The sequence below is a fragment of the Calonectris borealis genome, chromosome 3 (genome assembly GCF_964195595.1).
Source record: "Calonectris borealis chromosome 3, bCalBor7.hap1.2, whole genome shotgun sequence".
Lineage (NCBI taxonomy): Eukaryota > Metazoa > Chordata > Aves > Procellariiformes > Procellariidae > Calonectris > Calonectris borealis.
This window is the reverse complement of record NC_134314.1, coordinates 73,641,035-73,664,620: the sequence shown is the minus strand read 5'-3', so window position 1 is coordinate 73,664,620 and position 23,586 is coordinate 73,641,035. Positions and strand designations below refer to the sequence as shown.

The window sequence follows — 23,586 nt, the reverse complement described above, 5'->3', positions numbered from 1 at the left end:
AATTAAGAAGTGGTAGTTTAACCGTGCAATTACAGTTATGACTTTATCTGGCGAAAGGTGTTGCATATTTCTATTTAAAGTGAACTGCAATCCTAAAGATTTTCCTTTTGCTGTCTCTTTTTTTTTGGTGCTTAAACACTAACCAAAAGTGGACTTATTTTTTGTATCATATTACTTTTCTCTTTTTCAAAAATGAGGTGTCATTCCTACTTTTGTCTTTGCTACAGGTTTTGTGTAAGATTGTGAAGGATCTGTGCAGTGAAGCTGTAGATTCCTCTCCAACCTATCTAAGACGGTCTGCTCTTTCAGCCAGTATGTGGATATTTTTTATCAAGGAATGCAATGGGGTTGGTTATGTATTGTCAGATTCTGGCTTTGTGCTCTTGTCCACACTAGCAAGATTAATGTCCGTATTTCAGCAGATGCCCTGTGCTGCTGGATGCCAGCAACAAAACAAAGCCAGTAGTGTAAGTAAAATTCAGGCATTTACCCAAGCCTTTCAGTGTAAGTGGCAAAAACATCTGAATGCAGCCTCCTGAGCAAAATTTCCAGCTGCAAGTGCGCAAAGATTACAAGTCAGGCCCCCTAAATCAGGATGCAATTTTTAAACCTAAAAAGGAGAAGGGTGATTTCTGACCTGGTGAGTTGCACTTGGGTCATGATGTCTTACTTTTCTCCCAAACCACAGGGGATAGAACTTGCTGTTGCTTAGAAATGAAGAGCCTCATGTGATCTCACGAGCAGGATCTCGGGGAAGACCCCCTTCCAGCCACGTCCGTGAAATGAAACAGTGAACTGGCCATGCCGCCCCAAGGCCTCCTCCCACCACTGCTGCGCTGGCAACGCAGCCGCACGAGGGAATGAAATGTATTTGTACTTCAGACAATGCCCAAGGACAAGTATAGCTCCAGATAAGCCATCAGGACATATTGGGGACATATGTTGTATAAAGAGGATGAAGCTATTAAACAGCTCAGCGCTGAGTGAACACCATTCACCCTACGCACGGTGGGAAGCGGTTCTCCAGGAAAAATAGCATGATCGAGTAATTAGGGGCTGTATCATAAGCCATATGTACAAAGGGGTCAAATTAAGGTTGCATGAGCAATCTTAATTTTGTAATTTCCGTACTTGTCTAAAGCCTTGTCTCCAGTAGACAACAGCCCTGCTTCAATCATCCCGGCAAAGCTGCAATGAGAGGAGTGATCCCCCTCTTCCCCCACGAATGATGTTACACGAGTATAGAGGCATGGCACCTTAATGCTGCGTTAGACTCGTCTAAATTGCCGTAATATTAAACCTTTCTACTGCTATCATCACTGTCAGGAAATATATGACAGTCCTAATGTAGCGCGTGTGGGCCATTGGGGCCCTGGCGCCCGCCAGATGGGATGAGACCCCTCGGCCGGGCCCCGGAGGGGTGTCCCGAGGCCTGCTCCAGCGGGAGCGGGGCGGGCAGGGGGCCATGGCGGTGTTCAGGGCAAGTCAGGCCCGACCGCGGCTCCCCGCGGGGCGGGCTGCGAGGGCAGACCCCTGCGGCGGGGGACAGCGAGAAGCCCTGTCACAGCCCCTGCCCCACGGGTACCGGCCCCGCTCCCCGCGCAGCCCCGCGGTCCCCGGGGCAGCCCGCGGCGGCAGGGGCGGGCCGGGGCAGGTGGGTTAGGTCGGCGGGGCGGGCCGGGCCCCGCCGCAGCCAGGCCGGTGGGGCGGCGGCGCCCGGCGGCGCCCGCAGGGGTCGCTCGCGCGGAGGCAACGGGCGCGTCGCGGTGACCGGGGGCCGGGGCGGGCCGGGGCCGGGGCCGGGGCCGGGGCCGGGGCCGGGGCCGGGGCCGGGGCCGGGGCAGGGGCAGGGGCCGGGGGGGGGGGCGGCGGGGCCGGGCGGCGCGCACAAGTCGGCCGCGAGTTGCAGGCGGTCGGCGGCGGAGCACTGGCTGTAACTTGACACCGGAGCGAGAGCGGCGGAGGAGGAGAGGAGCCCCAGGGAGCGGGATGGTGACCACCTCCTTCCCCTCCCCTTAGCGGCGCTCCGCAGCTGCCGCCGCCGCAGCGTCGGGGACTCTCGCCTGCCGCGGGGCCGGGGGCAGCCGGCGATGGGGACGGGACGGGTTCCCTGAGCTCCCGGGAACTTTCCCCGCCGCGGGCAGCCGGAGCCGAGCAGGCGGATGGAGGATGCGCTTTCCCCGGCGGGCTGCGTGACCCGGCGGCGGCGAAGGGGAGGATGAAGAAGAAGCAGCAGCACGGCGGCGGTGGCGGGGACTGCCCGGCGCCCCGGCCCCCCGCGGCGGCAACGGCAGCGGCAGGAGGGGGCCCGGGCCCGGGCCAGGGCGGGGGCTGGAAGAGGCGGCGGCCCCTCTCGCTGCTGCCCTTCCTCTCGCTGCGCGACTACGGCTTCTGCATGGCCGCCCTGCTGCTCTTCTGCCTGGGCTCCCTCTTCTACCAGCTTAACGGGGGGCCCCCGCACTTTCTGCTGGACCTGCGGCACTATCTGGGTAAGGGCGGCTGGCGGCGCCGGGGACTTGTTGCGGCTCCTCCTCGCCCCCCGTGGCGGCTGGGCTGGGGCCTCCCTCCGGCGCCGCGGGGCGGGGGGGCGGCCGCGGGTCCCCCCGGCTTCCCGGGTGGCGGGAGCGGGTCCGGGGGCGGCGGGAGGCCGGGGCTGCCCGGGAGGGGCGGGCAGGCGGGACGCGGGGCGGTGAGGTCTGACACCGAGGTGAGAAGGGCCGGCGGCGCCCTGGGAGCGGGGCGTGGGGGTGCGCCCTCTCAGAAGTTAATTTTGGCGAAGGGTGGAGTCCCCTTGAGACCCTTCCTCAGACCCGAGGCAGATCCGTGGCCGGGGGCGGCTCTTTGTCTGCCCGGTGGCCGTGGCAGAGTGCGGTCCGCCGGCTACCTCTTGCCGTCAGGTGGGTTCTGAGGCGGCAGCGGAGGGGAGGGCAGGGGAAGGGAGGGCACAGCGCTCGCTGCCCGCCGGAGCTCGGGCGGAACCGTCCTGTCAGCGCCTCCGCGCCCCGCTCAGGTGCGCGGGGGCGCTCTGGGCCCGGCGGGGCAGGAACGGATTACAGGTGGCTCATGGCAGAAGATGCTGTTGTGAAAACAAACAAACAAAAAAACCCCAAACAAACAAAAAACCCAAACACATCTACTTTGTGAACCCAGCACCCATCCGTGTGCAGCTGATTTGCTTCTGGAGAGAAAGGTGTGCTGGCAGGGTCAGGGCAGCAGCGCTCAAACACCTGAGCTCACTCCGGTGCTTTGCCACAGCCTGTGTGACCCCCAAGGAGGTGCCACGGCAGAGCAGGCACAAGCCCTGCGCTGTGGCCTGTGGTCCTCATCCTCGTGTTGACCACAAGTTTGCACGTGGTTTTAATTTGTGCCCAGGTTCCACGTCGCTAAATGTTGCTTCCCTGCTTGACAGAGAAGTTGTGAAAAACAGAGTGTATCATGAGATCATGATACCTCAGACATAAATACCTCAGACTGGCAGGACTAGTTCAAATAGGGAACAAAAACTAAGCGTTTCTCCGTATGGGAGGATTACTACAGAATAATTTGCGGTGTGAGTTTTTACCACGTTAGCTACTCTGTGCTAATTGTCTGTGAAGGTAAGCCTTTGGTGGTACATGCTGCAGAAGGGCAATCCAAAAATGCAGTACTTGTATTTCAGAAAAATAAGCCGAAAATCCATATCTGCTTGAATGTATTTTAAGAATATCTTGGGAATACAACTCAGGGTGTGTGTGTTGCTTTTCTTTAAGGGAAAACTATCCCATGTCTTCAGTTAACTGATGAGAGGGTGTGGAGAGGACACAGCCAGGATCTTGTGGGAGGTGCACAGCAGTAGGACAAGAGGCAACAGACGCAAGTTGCAACAAGGGAAATTCCAATGAGATATTAGAAAAAAAATTTTCAACACAAGGGTGGTCAAACATTGGAAGAGGCTGCCCAGGGAGGTTGGGATGTCCTTGCAGATATTCAGAACTCAATTGGACAAGGCCCTGAGCAACCCAAGTCAATTTGTCCCTGTTTTTTTGGGGGGATAGGACCAGGTGAACAGAAGTCCCTTCCAGTTCATGTTATTCTGTGATTCTACTGTAACCGGAGAAAAAAAATCAGTGAAAATTCAAGTGAAAACAGGAGAAGAAGAAACGCTTTGAGTATTACTTCCCAAATGCAACAGAGTATTGCCTTTTTGGCTTGGGTTTTAATGACTTTTTTTTCTTCCTTTAATGTTGTAATTAGGAAGAAATTCCTCCACTGAAGAGGAAATGGACAAATTTTCCACCAAGGTAGAAGCAGGTTTTGCTTACAATTGATTGACTTTTTAATGGGATCAAGCACAGATCTCTTTTTCAGAGGAAAGTTGGTGTCAATTTTTTTAATTTTAATCTTCATCAAGGATGAACATCGCTTGGCTTGTATGGGAATAGACTGTGAGAAACAGAGGGTTATGCAGCTTCTCACTTTGTGGCCTTTTGACTGCTTTTGAGGGATCTGGGAAATAAAACTAGGATCTACTACCCGAACTACTCTAGCCAGTAGTTGTGTCTCTGCTGGAAAATCTTCTGAGGCCTGCAGATGAAAGGCTTGGAAACCACTGCGTCTTGGTGGATGGGTCATGATAATTTTTGTGGGGCGCTCAGCAAGTGCAGAAAAGCCTTTATTGTGTGTGCCTGAACGTGGTGAGCCTCTGGGGAAGGAGTGCACTCTTCTTTGAAAATGGTTTGGGGTTTTTTTTGAAGTGTTGGATTCTCTCAGGAGGAGGTAGGCAGATCTATTAATATGTATCTGTTAATGAACTTCTGCACTCGTTATATCAATTAGTGTAGGAATTTCCTCTCTGTGCCTGGGTCACCTGGGATCTTGAGGAGACAAGGACTTGTCTAACATCGTGCAGCAGGCCAGTGGCCAAGAGGGAAGCAGAGTCCTTGTGGCTGGAGTCCTAGTATCCACCAAACAAGCAGTGCCGCTGCTTCTGCAGAGAAGTGGAACATACTTTGTCTGGATGCTAAGGTGCCTGTTTGCATGCTACTTTCTAAAGTTATTTTACACTTCCTTGGTGTACAGTTTCACTTGGGTTGTCAAAGTTGATCCATGTGGATGACATTGCTAAAAAAAATTATTTTTTTTTTGTACTGAGTGTAGGTTTGGCAAGAATGGTGCATTCAACTTGAGGTGTCCAACTGGGAAGGTTTGCAAATAATGAACAATTTTTTTGTAACCAGTAGTCTCGTCGCCTTCTAGGGAACTAACAGAACTGTTTGGAGAAATAGGTGTTGGACATCCAGTCCTGCTAACTACCAAAGCCCTACATATGTGCATGTGTGTTTTATACAGCAATTGGACTAGTCAAGTCTCATGACATTAAAAAAATTAAACTTTTTTTTTCCCCCTGAAGCTACAGATCCAGTGTACAAGCAACTCTTTCCTTCCAGTCCTTCCAACCCACAATTTATGGTGTTAAAATTTAAATCCCCAAACAGAAAGGAGCAGTTAGTTTGCAAACTGTGTTTGCAATGTGTGAATTTTGCAACTGCCCTTATTGCATTTAAATCTACAAGAACCAAGAAGGGCTAGACCAAAGGGAAAATTGATTTCTCCGTTTAACTACTTTGTGGCCCCCACAACGTGGGGAGGGGTCATCTTGTCTGGCTTTGGGTTTTTTGGTTGCATTTTAAGTTTCAGTGCGCTGCTCGTGGCTAGTGACGTTACTCTGGAGGGAATGCTTGGATGTTTTTTACCTCGGAACTTGAAAGGATGTTCCTAAGTAAACTTCAGTAGCGATCAGGATAGAAATCACACCTGCATCAGGCAGGTGTGTGCATAAAAGAAAATCTAGGCAGTGTGAAAACACTGGGGTTGAGAAACTTTTGGTTTTTTCTTACGCCTGCATCATACACCATGGAGGAGGAGGAGGAATAAGCTTATTTTCAAAGGAATTGAGTGTGACGATTTGCTAGTTCTATGAACTTTCCTTTGGTGGTGGTGGGGATGAGTCTATTTTCAGAATATTCAGACTATTAGTAAATTTTTTTTCTCCTGGACCAACGTCTCTGGTGTCTTGGACCAGCTTCTCTGGTGTCCCGTCCATATGCATCTCCCTTTTTGTTTGATTGCCGTACTGGTTGGGGAGAAGCTGTTGGAAGAACATTTTGGCAGTTTGTAGGGGGAGAAGGTAGTTATATTCAGTATTTCCACTTTGCATCGCCTTCTCTTCCCTTGTAAAACTCTAGCAGAGTCGTATGGAGTAAATGAGAGTAAATTAGTAGATGCGAGGCTGTTCTTTGTTATTTATTCCATTCTGACTTCAAGCTCCTAATAGTTCAGAGGACAGAAAGGTCTGTGGAAAGCTAATGGTTTCTGCTGTCTGTTCTGGCTGTGGTTCACAGGAACACGGCACAAGTTTCACACCGTCGTCATCCCATCAGGATAGATCTAGAGCCCTCGTTTTCAGCACGTAATCAATGAGGGCATGGACATTAGTGGGTTATTTCTAAAGAATCTGTGGAAGATAAGTAAAAGCACGGCTGTTGCCAGTAGGCTTAAATTTGCTGTATGGGGGTGCATACCAGTCCTGGACCATCTATGAGCTCCAGAAAACCAGAAAGTTTAAAAACTGCCAGGCTTTCCAGTAATAAACTGGAGTATTGGGACTTGCACAACATCTATGAGGTCTTGCTTGTTGACTCTGCCAAGGTAATCCTGGCTCACTAATCAAAAACCAACTCCAGCAGTGGGAGGAAGTGAGAAGTCTTCCCTTAGATGAGTAAGGCAGAAATCGTAAATCTTGGACAGCCCTGTGGCTTTTGGGGAATGCACTGGGGACTCCGTTCCCCTGCAACTGCGGTGGTTTTGCATTGCTTTATTCTTCCCTGCCTTGGCTTGTGATATATACGTGCTTCAAAATACAGAAATGAGTATTTCCAAGGGCTGGTAGCAACCCACCAATGGCCAACAAAAAAAAAAAAATCTTTTGATCTTCAGTATTTGCAGTGCAAACTTCTTGTTCATGTCAATTAAAGGATTTCCCCTGTTGAACTCCCCAGGAGCCTGCCAACAAGTACACTGGTTTGATTGCACGTGGAAGTTGTTTGTGCTGTGGCTTCCTATGCAAGACAAAAGACTTGAGTGGCCAGTTGTGTTCCTCAGACAATCTCTAAATTACTCCCTACTCTCACTCTTCATGCCGCTGGAAAATATCAGGTATTTTGGCCAGATGTACTCGGTAGGCTTAAAGTTGGCACAACAACAGTTATGTTTATTTTGGACACGTGGGGGAATATAACCATAATTTTGTCAAATAGAAGCAGCAGAAAGAAATCTGAGTATTTGGGGAGGTTGTAACAAAAATCTTCAAAATATTTAAAACTAAACACAAAGTGAAACTTTTTTTTTAATTGAGGTAGTATGAATTGGCTTATTTCGGTAGGGTGTTTTGGGGTGTGGGTTTTTTGGTTTTTTTTTCCTTCTTCTGAAGTGTCTGGTTTTTTTCCTGTTAAACATGTTAAGAGAGGGACAAAAAAGAAAAACTGACTATCCAAAGCAAACAATGAAAGTAACTGATTTGTGTACAAATTTCATTCCTAAACTGTAGAAGCTGGGGAGAACAGCAGTTGGGGGGTTTTTTGGAGGGTTGGTTTCGATTTTTTATTCTGGTAATATTGCATTCATATCTAAAATGATGGAAAGCACAGAATTCTTCAGGGCAAGCTTTTCTAAACAATAAAAGCACCTAGCATGCTCCATTATAGGTGAACAGCATGCTGCTTTTTTATGGCCAGAAAGGGTTATCTCATCCAGTTTTGTTTTGCACATGGATCATGAATCCTTTACAGTTTTGAAGGCCCTTCAAGTGTGTAAGTAGGAGAGACACACTCAAGGAAAGACAGTCAGGTTTATGGATGAGGTTTACTGTATGGTGACCCAATACCTGTTTCTGAAATGAATATGCTTTTAGTAAGGCCCTGGTTATGTTCTTACTGACAATTTTTTTCTTACTGCTTTCAAGAACATGTAGTGTTCTCAAAAGAGCTCTTCTGTACTTTAAAGCATTTTGATTTTTCTCTGGCATTTCAGTGGATTGTTTAATTCCATTGCACTTGGAATTTATTACATTTTAAAATTCATTAACATTGTAAAAAGTGAAAGGTCAGTTTAGAAGCTGTTTCCTACAGCCTTGAAAAGAGATGGCCTGAACCAAAATGACAAGTCTGTAGCTATATCTTTCTTAATTAACTTTTCTGTCTTCTTTGGACTTCCTCATTTTGCTATTGTGAATGTGATATGTATTATCTTTTAGAAAAAATGTGTTTGGACTTTCATTTATGTTGCTAAGGTCTCAAGTTGTAAGTGAGCTTTTTTGGAAGGCAAAAGATGTGCCTCATCTCCAAGCTTTTGTTAAAAGGCTGCATGACTTGCTCATCAGTCACAGCTTGTCCGATTGTAAGATTAACAAAGCTCTAGCTAACGCACGATGCTGTCAAGGAATACTTTACGGGGAACCAGAATGCACCTCGTTTTATGACCGACTCGAGCCTTTTGCTTTCAAAAAGATGAAGTGGTCACTGGACTACATTATCCTGGCTGGCCATAAAACACTGTGTACAGTGAAGTCATAGCAAAAAGTGTTTAAGACTGAGTGAATGTGTTGTGATGATATTGTAAATATATTTGGAAAATTGGACAGCATTTATTCAGAGATGTATTTCCTGCTTTCAAAATCAGACTCCAGTCTGGGAACCAGGTATTGCATATATGCACCTGTGTACATTTTTCTGTTTCATATTGTCAACTTTGTTGACAAAGGATTTAAAGAATTAATTCAGTTCCTGGTGAGAGGGAATATTACTACAGCTTTTTCAAAAATGTATTTGGTTTTGGTTTATTTTCAGATTATATGACAGTGCGGTATATACATCTGTGAGAGGACAAGTCTACCAGTTAAATGGGACGCTCCACTTGGACTTGGGGAGATGAGGGAAGCTTCAGTTCCCTGCCCTGACAGACTTCATGTGACGTTGAACAAGTTGTGTGTTAATTCTGCCTGTATTTAATCCCCTTTTGTCCAAAGGACATTTTGAAGATAGGTGTGTAACAGAATATGATATTCTCAGATATTACAGTGATCATAGCCATAGAAATACTTAAAGGAGAAAGATACTTGTGGTAAATCCTATTGTTGTGGAGGGATTTTGGCCATGTTAAAGAGAGAAGGCAGATAGAGAGTGTTAGAAGGGAGCTCCTGTGTAGGCTGAGGCAAGTCAGTGGTCCAGCTACTTTTCTTTCAAGGGTATCACCGCTGTTCATTAACGCAGTCTCTGTGCAGTTTTAATTCAGGAGTTATTGCTATAATTGGTTTCCAGAGTCTCATCAAAGGGCATACATTTTTATCTGTGTCCTCATATAGAAGACTTCATGCCCGGGAGAATGTAGCCGGGTCACTTATTTCTTGTTTCCAGTGGTGCTGCTTAGACTTAATTTGCAAAATGAAAGTAAAAATACAGTTTCTTGAAGCTTCATTCACCCGAAGAGAATGGCAAGTACTGTTTGCTCTATCAGAGAATACTCAGCCAAAATGAATCGTGGCTGTCATGGGAGGAAAAAAGTGGTTGATGCAGTGGTTCTCGTATTTTCATATGAAATTAGGGAGGAAGAAGATTGCTTTTGCTTAGGGTTTGACAAAGAACGATAAGCATTAAAGACTACCAGAAAGAGAGCCTCTCTAGTGAAAGTAACTCATACAAAAGCTTCAACGCTTCATGTTCTGTGGGGAAAATAAAGGCTGTCTAATTTTTTTTTTTCCTTAAATAAAGGATCCGAGATTGATGTCTGTGCTAGCTCTACTGCACTGATTCCTGATAAAACTGTTGTGAAATCGATAGCACATGTCAAAATCAGCAGGGACAGTGAGTGGAAGTTTTTAATTTGTTATTGAAGTATAGGTCTATATTGTCAAAATTTGTAGAACATATGATGAAGGTATAACGGGGGGACTTGATTTTGATGTGATTTTTGGTGGGAACACTCTGTAAAATGGTTGAACAGGTCAAATAAGATCCTAGGACTGTTCTGACACAAAAACTTGAAACAGTAAATACAATGGGATAAAAAGAAAAAGAACACCACATTTATTTTTCACATCTCATATTTTTCCGGTATCCTCTTCTACCCGCTGTTTCCAGCTGATAATCGATTCTTTCTCCCCGTTCTCTTCTTCTGATCCCATAATTTAAATTGATATATTAATAACAAGAGCGAGTTTCTAATGTCTTTTGTGTCTAGCAAGAAACTAGAATTACTGAAATTGCTTGAGTGTGTTTTGGATGATAATCAGCCCATTTTTGGGGCATAAATTTTGGGCACTTAAGAGAGCCCTTCTTTCTGGGTTGTTGTCTTAGCCTCGTGTGAAAGTACTTGCACGTTGTTAGCTCCTGTAACCCATTCAAGAAGAGCACTGCTGGTTATTTTGGTCTCGAAGCTGTCCCTCTGTGCAAAGACAAGTTTTCAGGTGAGATGTAAGAGTTTACGTTTTCATCTTGGACTGGAGAAAAAAAGTCTGTTTATAGTTTTTTTTTTTGGAAGTTGTGACTTTGCACCTGCTGCTGACCCCCTGCGAGCGCTGTTTTAAATTGCAGCGCTGTGAAAGGAAGCCCTGTGTGCTTCCGCTGTTATGAGTACAGCCAAGGGGGTGAATAGCCACTGTGTGCTCATGCGGGTATGTATGAACACACTTACCAAAATAAACCACCGCATTGTTATTCAGAGCGGATAATTTTTAAGGATTTAAAAATTATCACAGCCCTTTCTAATTGGATTGTCTTTCCTGAAGAACTGGGTGGATGGGGGAGGTCCCCCTGGCCCCCTTCTGTCCTGTTGTGCTTTTGGAGCAGTAAGTTTTGGAGCCAGGGCTTGCAAGGGTCCAGGGGCTGCCCATTCTTACCATGGGGGCAAGAAAGGGGCGAGAATCCATTTGAAATTGGTGAGAATTGGGTTCCTCTTTGGATCTCGCTGTAAGATTCATATCACTCTCAGCTATTTGTCTGGGTTTCCTGTCTTACCAGTGAGGGGAGAGAGCCACTTCCAGGTCACTACCGTTTATGATAGACATATGATGCAAGTAGGATCAGCCCTTTTCAGAGATGTCGGTCATCTGTAGCCTGTTGCCGTTAACTTGGAAGGGAACACCAGGCTTGAGTACGCTGCCGCTGGCTTAGCTGCTGCTGCCTTTCCCTGGGCAGCGGAGGTGGTTGCCTGTAAGAGCTAATCTGACCGGTGCAGCAGTGGCTCAAAAGCATAAGCTAAAAGCTTGTGGGTTTTTTCTTTTTTCTTTTTTTTTTTTTTTTTTTTTTATACTCTCAAGTGAAAGCTGTGGAAAATGATGACACATGACTTTTCACCAAGCAAAGTTTCCCCATCGTTATTGGTGAGCAGGCAAGTAGATTTTCAAACATAACTTATGTTTATATAATGCGGCATTTGTTTTTCTTTGTTTTAGAATCTGGGTTAGAGGATGTTTGGAAACTGGAGGGTGGATAGGAAGTGGAGAGCAATTATTTGACTGAAATTTATTTTACTCTCTTGCGCTTTAGAGCTGCATTGAGGGAAGCAGACCCTCTTGTGTGGAAAATAGATGTTTGGCTTTGTTTGTAAGTGTGGAAGCACAATGATTAGGTTTGTATTACAGTTTCTGAGTACTAATGCTTTAGAAACAGACATTTGGATGCTTGCCAAAGCTTGCTTCTTATCGCTCTTAATGATTCAGGGTAGAAGTCATAAGGAGGCTGGGATGGAGCCCATGGCGGTTTGAGTAAGAAGCAGTGCATCTCTGCCATACGTAAATAGTATGTTTTAGAACCCCTGAGAATGTTTATTTTAAAAACCTCTACTGGTCAAGTGGATGGTTGGCTCAGTTTAATGTATCTGCCCCAGAGAGAGGATGCCAACATAACATTGTACTCGTACAAGGTCACCAAACTGCTAGCAAGTGACAAGTCTCTGAGATGAACTACCTGTGGCTGGATTAAAAGCTGCTAGTCAAGGGGATTTGACTTATTATTTCCACTTTTTTTTTTTCCAATTTGGAAAGTCCTGGACATTTGGGGAGGAGGAGGTGCCTCTTACAACTGTCCTTGTAGTTTAACAATAGGTGTTTCTAAAATACATAAAACGAATTTGTAACAAATAAGTGAATGTTTCATAGCTTTTGCCTAATTATTACTAGGGACTATTGTGAAGTCTCTGTTGTTGCTTGACAGGTTACTTTGGAGGAAACTATGACTGTCTCAAAGATTTTTACATGATGTTTCAGCCCAGAATTCAAAGCTTGCTCTTGAAATCTAAATTCCAGTTATGTGTCTTTTTTACCTTGTAAGAGCTCCTAAACTTTGTTTGGGAATTCTTGTGCAGATTAGAACTTGCATTGTTTTTCTGAGTAGGCTTTTTTTTTAAAATTGTCTATTCAGAATATGAAGTTGTACACTTTTGCTCCATGGCAGTGACTTGTGTTGAAATGGACACGAGACCTGAAGGGGTTGGGGTGATGTGAGGAGGTGTGAGAAGAAACCAAGCCTTATGATGTTGTTTCAGGAAGTGTTTGAGAGTTGTCTCACAATATACCAGTTTCAGCTTCAATTCAGATGACGCAGTAATTTTGTGAATGCCTACAGTAATTGATTAGTGTTATTATGACTTTGTTTATCTCATAGCAATTAGCAGGAGATAGCATAGTGTGGCCACTTTTTTTTCCTTTTTTTTTTTGTATTAGAAAGGAGTTAAATACGGTACCGATGTAGTCTTTTTCTTCCGTCTCATTTTCTCTCATCTGTTTTCTTATTGCCTTCCAAGATGTGAGCACATCCTTTTCCTTCCAATCCTCTTGTATTTACAGGTAGTTGCCCAGTCCTCTTGTAAAACACCAGACCATGTTTAGCAGCTGCTGGTTTCCAAATCATGTCTTGCTGGTGGTCTTACTTCCTTCAGCCAGGTTCTCTTTCCTCAGTGGCTTGCATTATAAAGCAATACTCTTGCCTCTTTTGTCTGACCTCCATCTAGAGAAGAGCCATCTGAATCTGTGCATTGAAAATCAGAAGTAAGTGGGATCTTAGAAGCGTCCCACGAGTAGCCCATGCCTTTACATTCTTAAAAGGTAAGGAAGAATGCTAATGAGGCACTTGGAAATACACAGAAAGATCTTGGAGCTGGGATGTTGGTAGACCTCTTCTGTACAAGTTTGATGAAATTACAGGTAGAAATTGCATTCAGATTGGGCAGTACAGTGCCAAGAAGAGATTTTTCAGTGAGAGAGAACTAGTGGGGGGAAGACGGGACAGACAGGTGTCCTGATGATCAGAAAACGTTACACGAGATTTAGACTGTGTATGGCTTGTCTATAAGGCCCTGACTCCTTCTTTCAGAGGTTCTCTCTGAAGTCAGCAGGGAGTGGCAGAGGTATCTCCAAAGAGCAACTCAGGCTACCTGTGACTTTATGACAGCTGAGCCCCTGACTTGTACACGGAGAAATGCTTGAAGTTTGATGGGAAGAATCTGGATCGTCATGATATTTATTCTTAGAAACATTGGTTGACGACCAGTGGAAGGCTTCCAAAGAGGGGGAGGAGGAGGGGGGAGAGGAGCCTGGAAGTTACACTAGCAAGATTTTTAGATGGATAGGTCACTTCATGTCAGTGGGTCATTGAAACCTGAGTGCTTAGGATGTGTAAAAATAAAGACTACATAAAGCACTGGAAAAATAACACTGCAGGGGATATCTATCGCTGCTTAATGGGTAGATTTGATGCCATGTTTGTTTCTCCATCAGTCTTGCAGTTCCATGAAAAGGGTGTGCAACAACAGCTTTGATATAATCTGAAATGTTGCAGCAGATATTGTAAGGCAAAGGCTGTGAAATTGCTGACTTCTCAGTTCCTTTCATATCTGCAGCTGATTGTTCTTTCCTAGCAGAACTCCCCATACATATGTACAGATTTCTTTTGTGTTGCCTGTTGGGAGATATCACGATAAATAAATTAGGATGAGTAACAAAATAGCAGGGCCTAAACGCTGCCACCTGTGATTGGTTGAGTTTTTTGGGGGGTGGGTGTTTTGTTTTGATTTTTTCTCCCTGCCTTCCCCCCCACCCCCAGTTGTGCCCTTTTGGTCATCACTGCATCTGTGCAACAGGCAAATAGAGGTAGCTGTATATATAAGTGAATAGTAGCAAATGTGTTGGCTACCATTAGGAACAGGCATGGAGGCAGGAGAGACTGAGAGTTAGCTGCAATCTGAGGATGCGTTGCCACTTACTGGCTGAGGAAATCTTGAAACCAGAGGCAATTCAGGAGGAAAGAGAAGTTTGACATTTTATGAAAATCAAGGAGTAGCTGCTGTAGATAAATATCCCCTGATTGTTGAGTATTTCCCAACCAATTAATTTTCTGACAGAACTAAATGATTTTCAGCCACCCTCACAGAATCACAGAGTGGTTGAGCTTGGAAGGGACCTCTGGAGGTCATCTGGTCCAACCCCCCGCTGCTCAAGCAGAGCCACCTAGGGCTGGTTGCCCAGGACCATGTCCAGGTGGCTTTTGAGTATCTCCAGGGATGGAGACTCTACAACCTCCATGGGCAACCTGTGCCAGTGCTGGGTCACCCTCACAGTGAAAAAGTGTTTCCTGATGTTCAGAGGGAACCTCCGGTGTTTCAGTTTGTACCCATTGCCTCTGGCCCTGTCACTGGGCACCACTGAAAAGAGCCTGGCTCTGCCTTCTCCCTTCAGGTATTTATACACATTGGTAAGATCCCTCTGAGCCTTCTCATCTCCAGGCTGAACAGTCCCATCTCTCTCAGCCTTTCCTCATCATCCAGTCCCTTCACCATCTTCATGGCCCTTTGCTGGAGTCTCTGCAGTATGTCCATGTCTCTTGTACTGAGGAACCCAGAACTGGGCACAGAGTACTCCAGGTGTGGCTTCACCTTCTGGACAAGGGAACATGATTTGAGAATGTGCGAGGGAAGTCCTTTGCAAAGTAGGGTGTTTTTCAGCACATGTAAGAGGGAGAGAGGAATCCGAGTAAATACCATGTACTTGCATATTGTCTTTCTGTTGCAGATTTGTTTCTTAAATAACTTTTGAGCTGATGGAAGTTCATGTTAAGAACTGGATAATATTACCACTCTCTTACTTGTGAAGTAGCCATTCTCAGAAGTGTGATTAAATGAAAGCTGAAGTAGTAACTGCTGCTTTCTGTAACTGCGAGCTCTCTACATTGCCTCGCTAATAATGAGCAAAACCAATCACTTAATTTAATCCATTCAAGAATATTTTTCTGGCGAGTCAGTCAAATTCAGTGTGAGTTATTTACTCTTCTGATAAACAGCCTTACTCTATTAAGCGTGTTGCATTTTCCCCTCTCTAGTTTTGAATTTGATACTTGTGTCATCTAATTAATGAGACAAATTTTGGCAAAGCTCTGGGATTCTTTATAGCTCAGCGGTTGTCTTTTTTTTTGCATTATGCTACATGGAAACAGCTGACAGCTTCAGTTTTTTTTCCCCTGGAACATTTTGGTTATGAATGTTAGAAGCTGAAAGATTTTTAAGTAGCATGTAGTGTCTTTCACCTTCTGACCCCAGCTCAAATACAGCTGAGGTTGACAGTAACTGGATCCCATTACTGTGCTGAGGTGTTCAGTGACTGGCGTGCGGTAAGTTGCTGTGTAAGTTGCTGTGATACCACTGCGGGCACTGCCGCTCTCCTTCTCGCTCTGCTGGCTCAAGGGTACGGCACACCAGGCCAGTGTGGGGAGCGTATAGCGGAGGATCCAATGGGTTTTATCTGGTGGGGATCCCAGTGGGCCGGTGCACTTTCCTCCCCGTTTCTGTGTGCTGTGGTGCTGGGCTTGGTGCTGGCATATGCACTCCCCATGCTTAGTGCCAGAGGCAAATGAGATGCAGAAGGATGTTACTGAGTGTTATAAAGCTTGCGGGGTGCATGGACCCAACTGTCCCCAAGGTAAGATCTATGCCTATATAGCGGATTTCTTTGCGCTACCCTGCTCCATAGTTAGATGTGTTTGTTTGGAACTATTGTATCAATGATAAATTTATTCCTTAAAAAAAAAAAAGGCATTTCCTGCTAGGTGTCATAGACCAAGAAATCTTTCCATCTTCTGCACAAGAAGCTGTTAAGTGTCCTCCTCGCTTCCTCTTCTCTCTCTGTCATTACTGACCGGAGAGTACAACTTTCTGTTTTTTAGCTTCATACAGCAGTTTCCATCTACCAGGTCAAAGAGGAAGGTAAACACTAACACTTTTTTTATTAAAGGGCACAGAGAGGCCACGTGCCTTTCTTGGTGTCATTTGGCTGATCAATAGCAGTATCAAGAATAGGGCCATGATTCCGTGCGTTCTTAGAAGGGCAGGGGTTTGCCTGGAAACGTGTGCAGCATGTCCCACAAAACACTGATGCTCAGCGATAAGGAAACTCTGCTGCTTGCCCTTGTCTCAGCACTTACCTGCCTCTCCTGGCTGGGGTGATTTGAGTTTGTACAATCTGTGGGGCTCATATCTGCACAACATTCCTGAAAAGTAATGCAGTTATTTTTCTGATGGGGCTTCTGAAGCACAAGATGGTTCAGGGAAGTGTGAAACCAGGTCTGCCAAACTGTGGAGCAGCTTTTACCCAGAAGAGCCTCCATCCAGCATAGGTATGGAAATTCGCATTTTCCTGTCTGCGAGTGGCAACTTTTTAGAGACTTTCCTCACCCTGTTCCCATCGGCAGGGAAGCTGGCTGCTGCAGAGCCGTATGTTGGGCTCGGGGCTCTCAAAATGACAGGGAAGCGTGTGGGAGGGAGTGATAGCTGGGAGAGGAGAAAGTGGGGTGAGAGAAGGACAGGTTGCTGGGTAAAACTTTCCCAATTTAAGCTAGAACAGCATACCTTTTAATGTATTCTGCTTAAAATGAGCCTGTGAGAGACAGGGATAGTACTGGAGGAGCAGCTAAGTGATAAACGGCATGTTGAGGAGCCTATTCCCACTGAAAAGTATTTCTTGCTGCTTTCTGCAGCTGTCTTCAACACCTCTGTGGAATTTGCTCACCAAAGCCTCTACTGTGGGTGGAAAAAGTTGTATTTGTGGCACGGGTAGATGTTAAAACAGCTGCTTTATGTAGCCAACACAGCTTAAAAGCTTCAGAAATGTTTCCTTAACTTATTTATTCTGAAGACAGAAATATGTTTAATACAAAGGAGCTTATAATGTGAGGGAGTTGATGAGAGGCTCATGCAAATTTTGTCCATCTGTTAGGCCTTCTGGCTATTTTTGGCTAAAATTTTACACCCACAGATTTCCTTAATTCTGAGGTAACGGTTGTGTTGTATGAGAAAAAATGACCAGAGAACTTGTTTTCTCATTCTAACAGAATCATTACCATGTCATGAGCACAAAATAATTATGAAACTTTAAGGCAGATCAGTTGAATGGCTTATGCTCTAGCTCTTTGCTCTTGCAGCATAGTTATGTTTTGGCTCACAAAGTATGAAAATGTTCTGTTTTCAGGCAGAGTATTCTGGATCCTCATTCAAGCTTGAAATTTCATTTCTGTAAGAAATAAATGTGGTGGTGTCAGACTATTCCTTTGTGAATATGGTCAACATCAAAGAAAATAAGAAATCCACAATGATTCAATATATAGTTAAGTTCGAGTTAAAAATGACAGGTTTAGCTATTCAATCGTAATATGGCCCTGGTTAAAAATATTTCCTTACTCATACTTTATAAATAACATCACACGTATGGTTTTCACTTTTTTCTCCAAACACCCATGCTTCACTTCTATTCTAGACTGTTTGCAGTCCTGATCCCTGACTGCACTGGGTCCTGCTCACTGGCCAGGCATCTCTCCTATTTTCGATAAATCTCTTTTATTTGCTTTAGTGGCATGCTGCTGCAGGGAATGGTTCGTGGATTGTAGAACCGAGGACTTTTAGTTCCCGATGCCACATGACTAGGTAGATTTCTTAGTACAAACCTGTATATTGCATTTCGTCATATTGCACAGAGGCTTGTAATATTGTGCTGATGACACCTATAGTTTGGCAAATGCTCCTGCTCAAGGAGCAGGGAGCTCCTTGGGAAAGAAGATTGGAGGGAAGAACAAGGAAGAGGAAAATTGTAAGCATTCCTTCTTTTTCCTTCCTTCACTGTGTTTTTGGACACTTATAACCAAGTGATGTTAGCACTAATGTGAGACTTAATGTGTTCCGACTCCTGCAGCTGTACTTCTTTGTGAACCACAAAGAACAGTTTATAGAAAGTATAAACTTCTGAAATGTTCTTTTGTGTGCTTTTGAATGCATTGCAATTTCTTTGACAAAAAAAAATTGCTTTACCAGCTTAAAAATCCTGGAAAGAAAAGGAGTTTAGAATTGGGAAGGTTTGTATCAGACAACTAAAAAGTCAGAGTTTTCATTAATGGTTCTTATGTGAGTCTTACCAGCTTCAGTCTGTCTGTGACACAAAAGTTAGGTTCCTGCTGAGAATTACAGTCCAGTAGGGCCTGGTGTTTATTTTCTTTAACTAGAAATAACATAGAGTGTGTGACCAAAGTAGGTTTATTATACTGGCATATATTGAAATTTCTTAGAATTTACATTTCATTATTTAATATTATTTTATTTATGTAACTCTATCTTCAGTTTGTTTTATTTGGAGTTCAGTCTGTAGTGCCATATTTTCTTTTTCAGGAAGAAGGTCTGCTAGATTTCTTTCTTCAATAGTAATTTTTTTTCCTACATGTTTTTGAGTGTAGAGATGGTGCAAAGCTTAGATGCTGGGTTACAGGACTTTTTCCATAATAGAAATAAGACATATTCTGCTTCTGGAAAAAACAAGATCAATAATGCACATGTGTGAATATATGTATGAAAATAGAAATCGTATTCTAGGTTACACACAGTTTAATCAATGTGAAAAGGATGCTGTTGTTCAAGCACAACATAAAGCTGAAGCATGCGTAATATATTGTTTAAACCCGTGCTTTCTTCTTTGCCTTGCTACTTGTCAGTATTTGTGTCCTCGCTCTGAGATAAAAATGAATAAGGAATGGATATGAAGAATTAAAACACTTACTATCGGATCTCCTTTATCCATGAGGCTCAGGTGAGAAACTGATGATGGATCTCCTACATCTGGGGTAATAGATAGCTGGTATTAAGCAAGGACTGAAGTAGTTAATAAGTTTTGTGTATAAGAAGGGTTAAATAACCCAGTAGGTTGTTACCAAATACTCTCTATATTTATTTGTTTCGTACAAATTCTTCTCAAGATGAAAATGGCCAGGTTGCCTGTGGATGTAGATACCAATGTGCCTATGAAGAAATTGGTCTGAGGTGCTGTTGAAAGTAACTTTTGATTTCTCTGGGTGATCATGGAACTGGAGCATGTGTCATGTGGGGAGGGGCTGAGAGAGCCGGGACTGTTCAGCCTGGAGAAGATGATCTTACCAATGTGTGAAAATATCTCGTGGGGGGAGCAAAGAAGATGGAACCAGACTCTTCCCAGTAATATGCAGCGACAGGACAAGAGGCAGTGGGCAGACTGAAATGCAGGAGTCTCCATTTAAACATAAGAAAACACTTTTATACATGAGGGTGATTGAACACTGGCATAGGTTGCCCTGAGATACTCAAAACCCATCCCTGAGCACCCTGCTCCAGCTGGCCCCGCTCTGAGAGGGGGTCGGAGCGAGTGAGAGGCTCTGCCGAGGTGCCTTCCTGCCCCGCCGTGCTGTGAGCTGTGCCCTTAGAATCTAACGGTGTGTGCTGACCCTCAGGAACTCGGTTAGAAGTAGGAGTGAAAAGTCAGCTCTAGCATGAAGCGCGGAGAAAATGCTTCCTCTCTGGTGCTAGGAAATGAAAGGGCATAGAAAAAGCATTCGTCATACTACTCTGTATTTCTCACTATAGATGAGATTTTGTAAAATTAAGACTTCGAACACTGTGAGAAGAGAGTCCAGTCCATGTAGCCAGTTTTCGCTACTTGTGGTACTGTACTGTATGTGGAGCTGTTTAGGCTCTAATGTATGCATGCATTAAGGAAGATGGACATGATAGACATGTTGCTGATTAGTGGCAGGTCTAGGAACAGAGCTTGGGTCCTAGTATCAGTCTCAGCCTAAAGGAGATTGATATGTCAAAATTGCATGTCACATTCATGAATGGCTTCTAAGACTAGAAATTTTTTTCAGGACCCTGGAAAATTATTTTCTAGGAGTTGATTAATTGAACATGGAAGAATGTAATTTTTGTGTTGCAAAGGGAAGGACAGACTACTTGACTGCTAACTACTTAACTTTAGACACTTTGAATCTTACTCATTCTTTTAAGCTGGAAGGTGGAGTATGCTGCTACAAACTTTTCTTGATCATGGTATTCTTTGCATAGGTTTCTTTTAGTAGCTGTGTGAAATCTACCCATCGTCTTGCATCATGTCATTCTCAAACAAGGGTATAGCGAGTGATTAAAGAGAAAAATTAGTAGTGACTTTGGTAATAAACTTCAGTTTATGTTTTATACACAGTTAAATATCCAGTTGGCTTGAGCCTAGGAATCAAAATAAAATAATTTAGACTACAATTTACTGTGGCTGAAAACATTTTAGAAGTACTGTTTGATTAGCTTCTGTATGTATTCCACAACATTAAGTTTTTCCAAAAAAGAGTCTTAGATAATGTGTGTGTCTGAGTTTGAGGGAGAGAGAGAATGGATAGGAAATCCAACAGAGGATGTATATGATCATGTTGGGAAGGGAATGGTCCTTAGTGATTCCAGTTATCTTTTACCACTTTTAGCACGATCGCTTTTTTCCGCTTTTCTTCTTTGTGTGTTTTTCCTCTTGGGTCAGTAGGAGAGCAATTTCTTAGAAAGGGGAAGTAGTACAATAAATCCATTGTGCCTCTAGGACGTATTAACTTCAAAAGATATGATGCTTCAGTCTCCTAGCTAAAGTCAGACAGAATCTAGCCTGCTTGTTTTTGTTTCTCTGACTCCAGTGTGATTCTATCTTGCAAAGGCATGGTCTGATTTCTTTCAAGTGAAAAATACTGAAGCAGATTTGTTTCAATGAAATTGATACCTCTGGCAAGTTGGATCTAATTCAGATAGCTGTGCCAAGGATGGGAGTCTTGAAGTTGAAGGAGACAAAAGAAAACAAAGAATTTTTTCAAGATGGTTTAATTTTTAAAAAATTATAGCAAGCTTAGCTTAAAATTACATGTGGATTGAGAGTGGAATTGCTATTGTGTTAGTGTATTTACTGAGATGAGCAGTAATATTCTGGGATTTTCCTTCACACACATGACATTCATATTTGGCACTGTTAAGCAATCCTATCTGAAGGAATTTTTCTTGGTGTTTTTTTTTTTTTTTAGCAATTTTCCTGTTTCCTGGAGTGAAGGAAGAGCAACTTGAGCACTTTTGCATCCCTTTTCCTACAGTCCTCCTGTAATTGCATGTGTTAATTAGATCTAGTTAATTGGTTAAGAGATTCTGAGGAAGTTTTAAAGGAAACCTTTAAAGGGTCAAGACTGACAGGATCGGTGCTGTTTCAGGGCAGGCTCTGATATCTTTGCAGAGGTTCAGTGAACACACTGATGTTGCAAGTTGACAAAGAATTCATTTGAATAATTCAAATGATAGAATTGAGGTGTAGAATTGCATTTCATTGATCTTTCTTCTTTTTTTGCCCACTTCCTTTTCCTCAAATGTCTTAATAGATTGTAGAAGTCTTTCTTATGATGTTCTCCATTTAAACAGATACCACATACTTTCCTCTTTTTTTTTTTTTAGAAAGGCTTTGCTTTCTCTTTTTATTCTCTGTAGCTCTCCCCATGGGGTGGCCTACTGATTGCCTAAAACTCTGAACATCTGAGTTAGAGTAGCAGGAAAAGGACAAACCAGCTAACAGTGACTTCTCAGCCTTTAACATGGAGTCACCATTGGGTGAGAGGTGAAGGACGCTTCCAAAAAAACCCAACACCCCAAAACTAGGAAACAAAGGAAAATAAAAAGGATTAAATACTTAAAAGACGACTTGTGGCCTTTGTGGAAGGGCACCTGTCTGTTAAAATTTTAATTACTCAAGTAGATAAAACAAGGGAGCAACAATTCTTGGATAACAGGCCTGTCTAATTGTCCCTTAAAATTGGCAAATGCTTTTGTTGCTCTGGGAGTGGGGACGTGCCCTGTTAGTTGCAGGCCATGCAAAAAGATCTGTTTCCTTTAGTGGGGTGGGTTGGCTTGTTTAAGAAAGAAATGAAAAACTTTTCTGCTGTTTCACTGCCCCTTCAGCTGACTCTGATGTAAACTGGACTTGATGACATTGTTGGTGGATGCTAGCACCCAGACTGCAAGCAGAAGCCAGGCGAGAGGGCAGGGGGACTGCGGTACTGCACCACTGTCCAGTGGTCATTTAAAGCTGATGATTCTCTGCTCTGAGAAATAAACAATGGCAATAAAGGCAGTTGGGAATATAGATAAGCATTGATACTGTGAAGTGAATATTCCGTCCTGCTTTATAGACTTGTATGCCGTTTCCATAAAGCTACACTTTGTTGCTCTGTGGAACTGTACATGCTGTTGCAAGGAATAGGAAATTTCCCTTAAGTAACCTTTGGGTAAGAGTGGTTTCTCAGCCCTTTGTGAGATGGCAACTTTATGATACACTGGCAGCAAGCATTCCCTCATCCACTGTGTTTGCTCTTCCAGTCTACCTTTTCTTGGAAAGGCAGGAGTGTAAGCAATAGCAGAAAGAATTTCTTCTGAAGTTGCATTGGAAATTTAAAATTTATCTCCTTAAAATACATACAATACCTTACACTGTGACTTAGTTTTACTTTTTGGAAAAATGATTATGTGATTTCTTGTTCTTACATGTAGGAGATTCATTTTTTTTTAATTTCTTTTTTTAAGTTGTGCCCCAGTTGGATTGTAATTTCCTTACAAACTGAAGGGAGAAGTTTTGAAGTTAAAAATCTAGATAATCAGAGCAAGGTTGTAGGAACAGTGCCTATCAGAAACCAACACTAAAATCCCAGCACAGGTATCTTAAAAAGAATGTTTGAGACCAGAAAGAAGAAACAGTCTAGGAGACGATGTTCATTATTATTAAATACAAAGTAAATGTCATGAAATACAAACTTTGTTTTAGATAGACAAGAATTTACAAAGAAGGAATCTTTTATAGCAACAGGGAGGAATGAGAAATTAGTTGAGTTTTAAGCTTATTTCTGTCAGTGTGCCATTCTCTGCATCACATGAACAAGTATCTAGAAACAACCAGGAATCAGATGGTATTCCAGAAAGTTAGCAGTGTTCCAGGCTTCAAGGAGGAATGTTGGAAATTGCAGGAATTTCTGAATATCTCTTTTGCTGTTCTCTTAAAGAAAGAATTTGGATGTGCATTTGAATCTGGCTTTCTGAAAGTGAATATCAATATAGTCTATAAATTTTGAAATGTATTGTAATTGTTATCACATAGCTGACATTTACTACTAACAGTTAAGAAAACCCCATAATCTAAAGAGAACAAATAACCACTGC

General features: G+C 43.7%; 1 protein-coding gene across 2 annotated transcripts in view; it reads left to right on the top strand.

The window, feature by feature from the left end:
- The first annotated feature begins 2,094 nt into the window (after positions 1-2,094).
- Positions 2,095-23,586, top strand: part of UST (uronyl 2-sulfotransferase) — a 180,029-nt gene continuing 158,537 nt past the window's right edge. Inside the window, exon 1 of one of the 2 annotated variants that reach the window (XM_075146205.1) lies at positions 2,095-2,489. In XM_075146205.1, coding sequence (XP_075002306.1) covers positions 2,219-2,489 — 271 coding nt within the window. In that variant the 5' untranslated portion in view covers positions 2,095-2,218. The remainder of the gene's footprint in view (positions 2,490-23,586) is intronic. The other variant, XM_075146206.1, reaches the window with a different exon arrangement.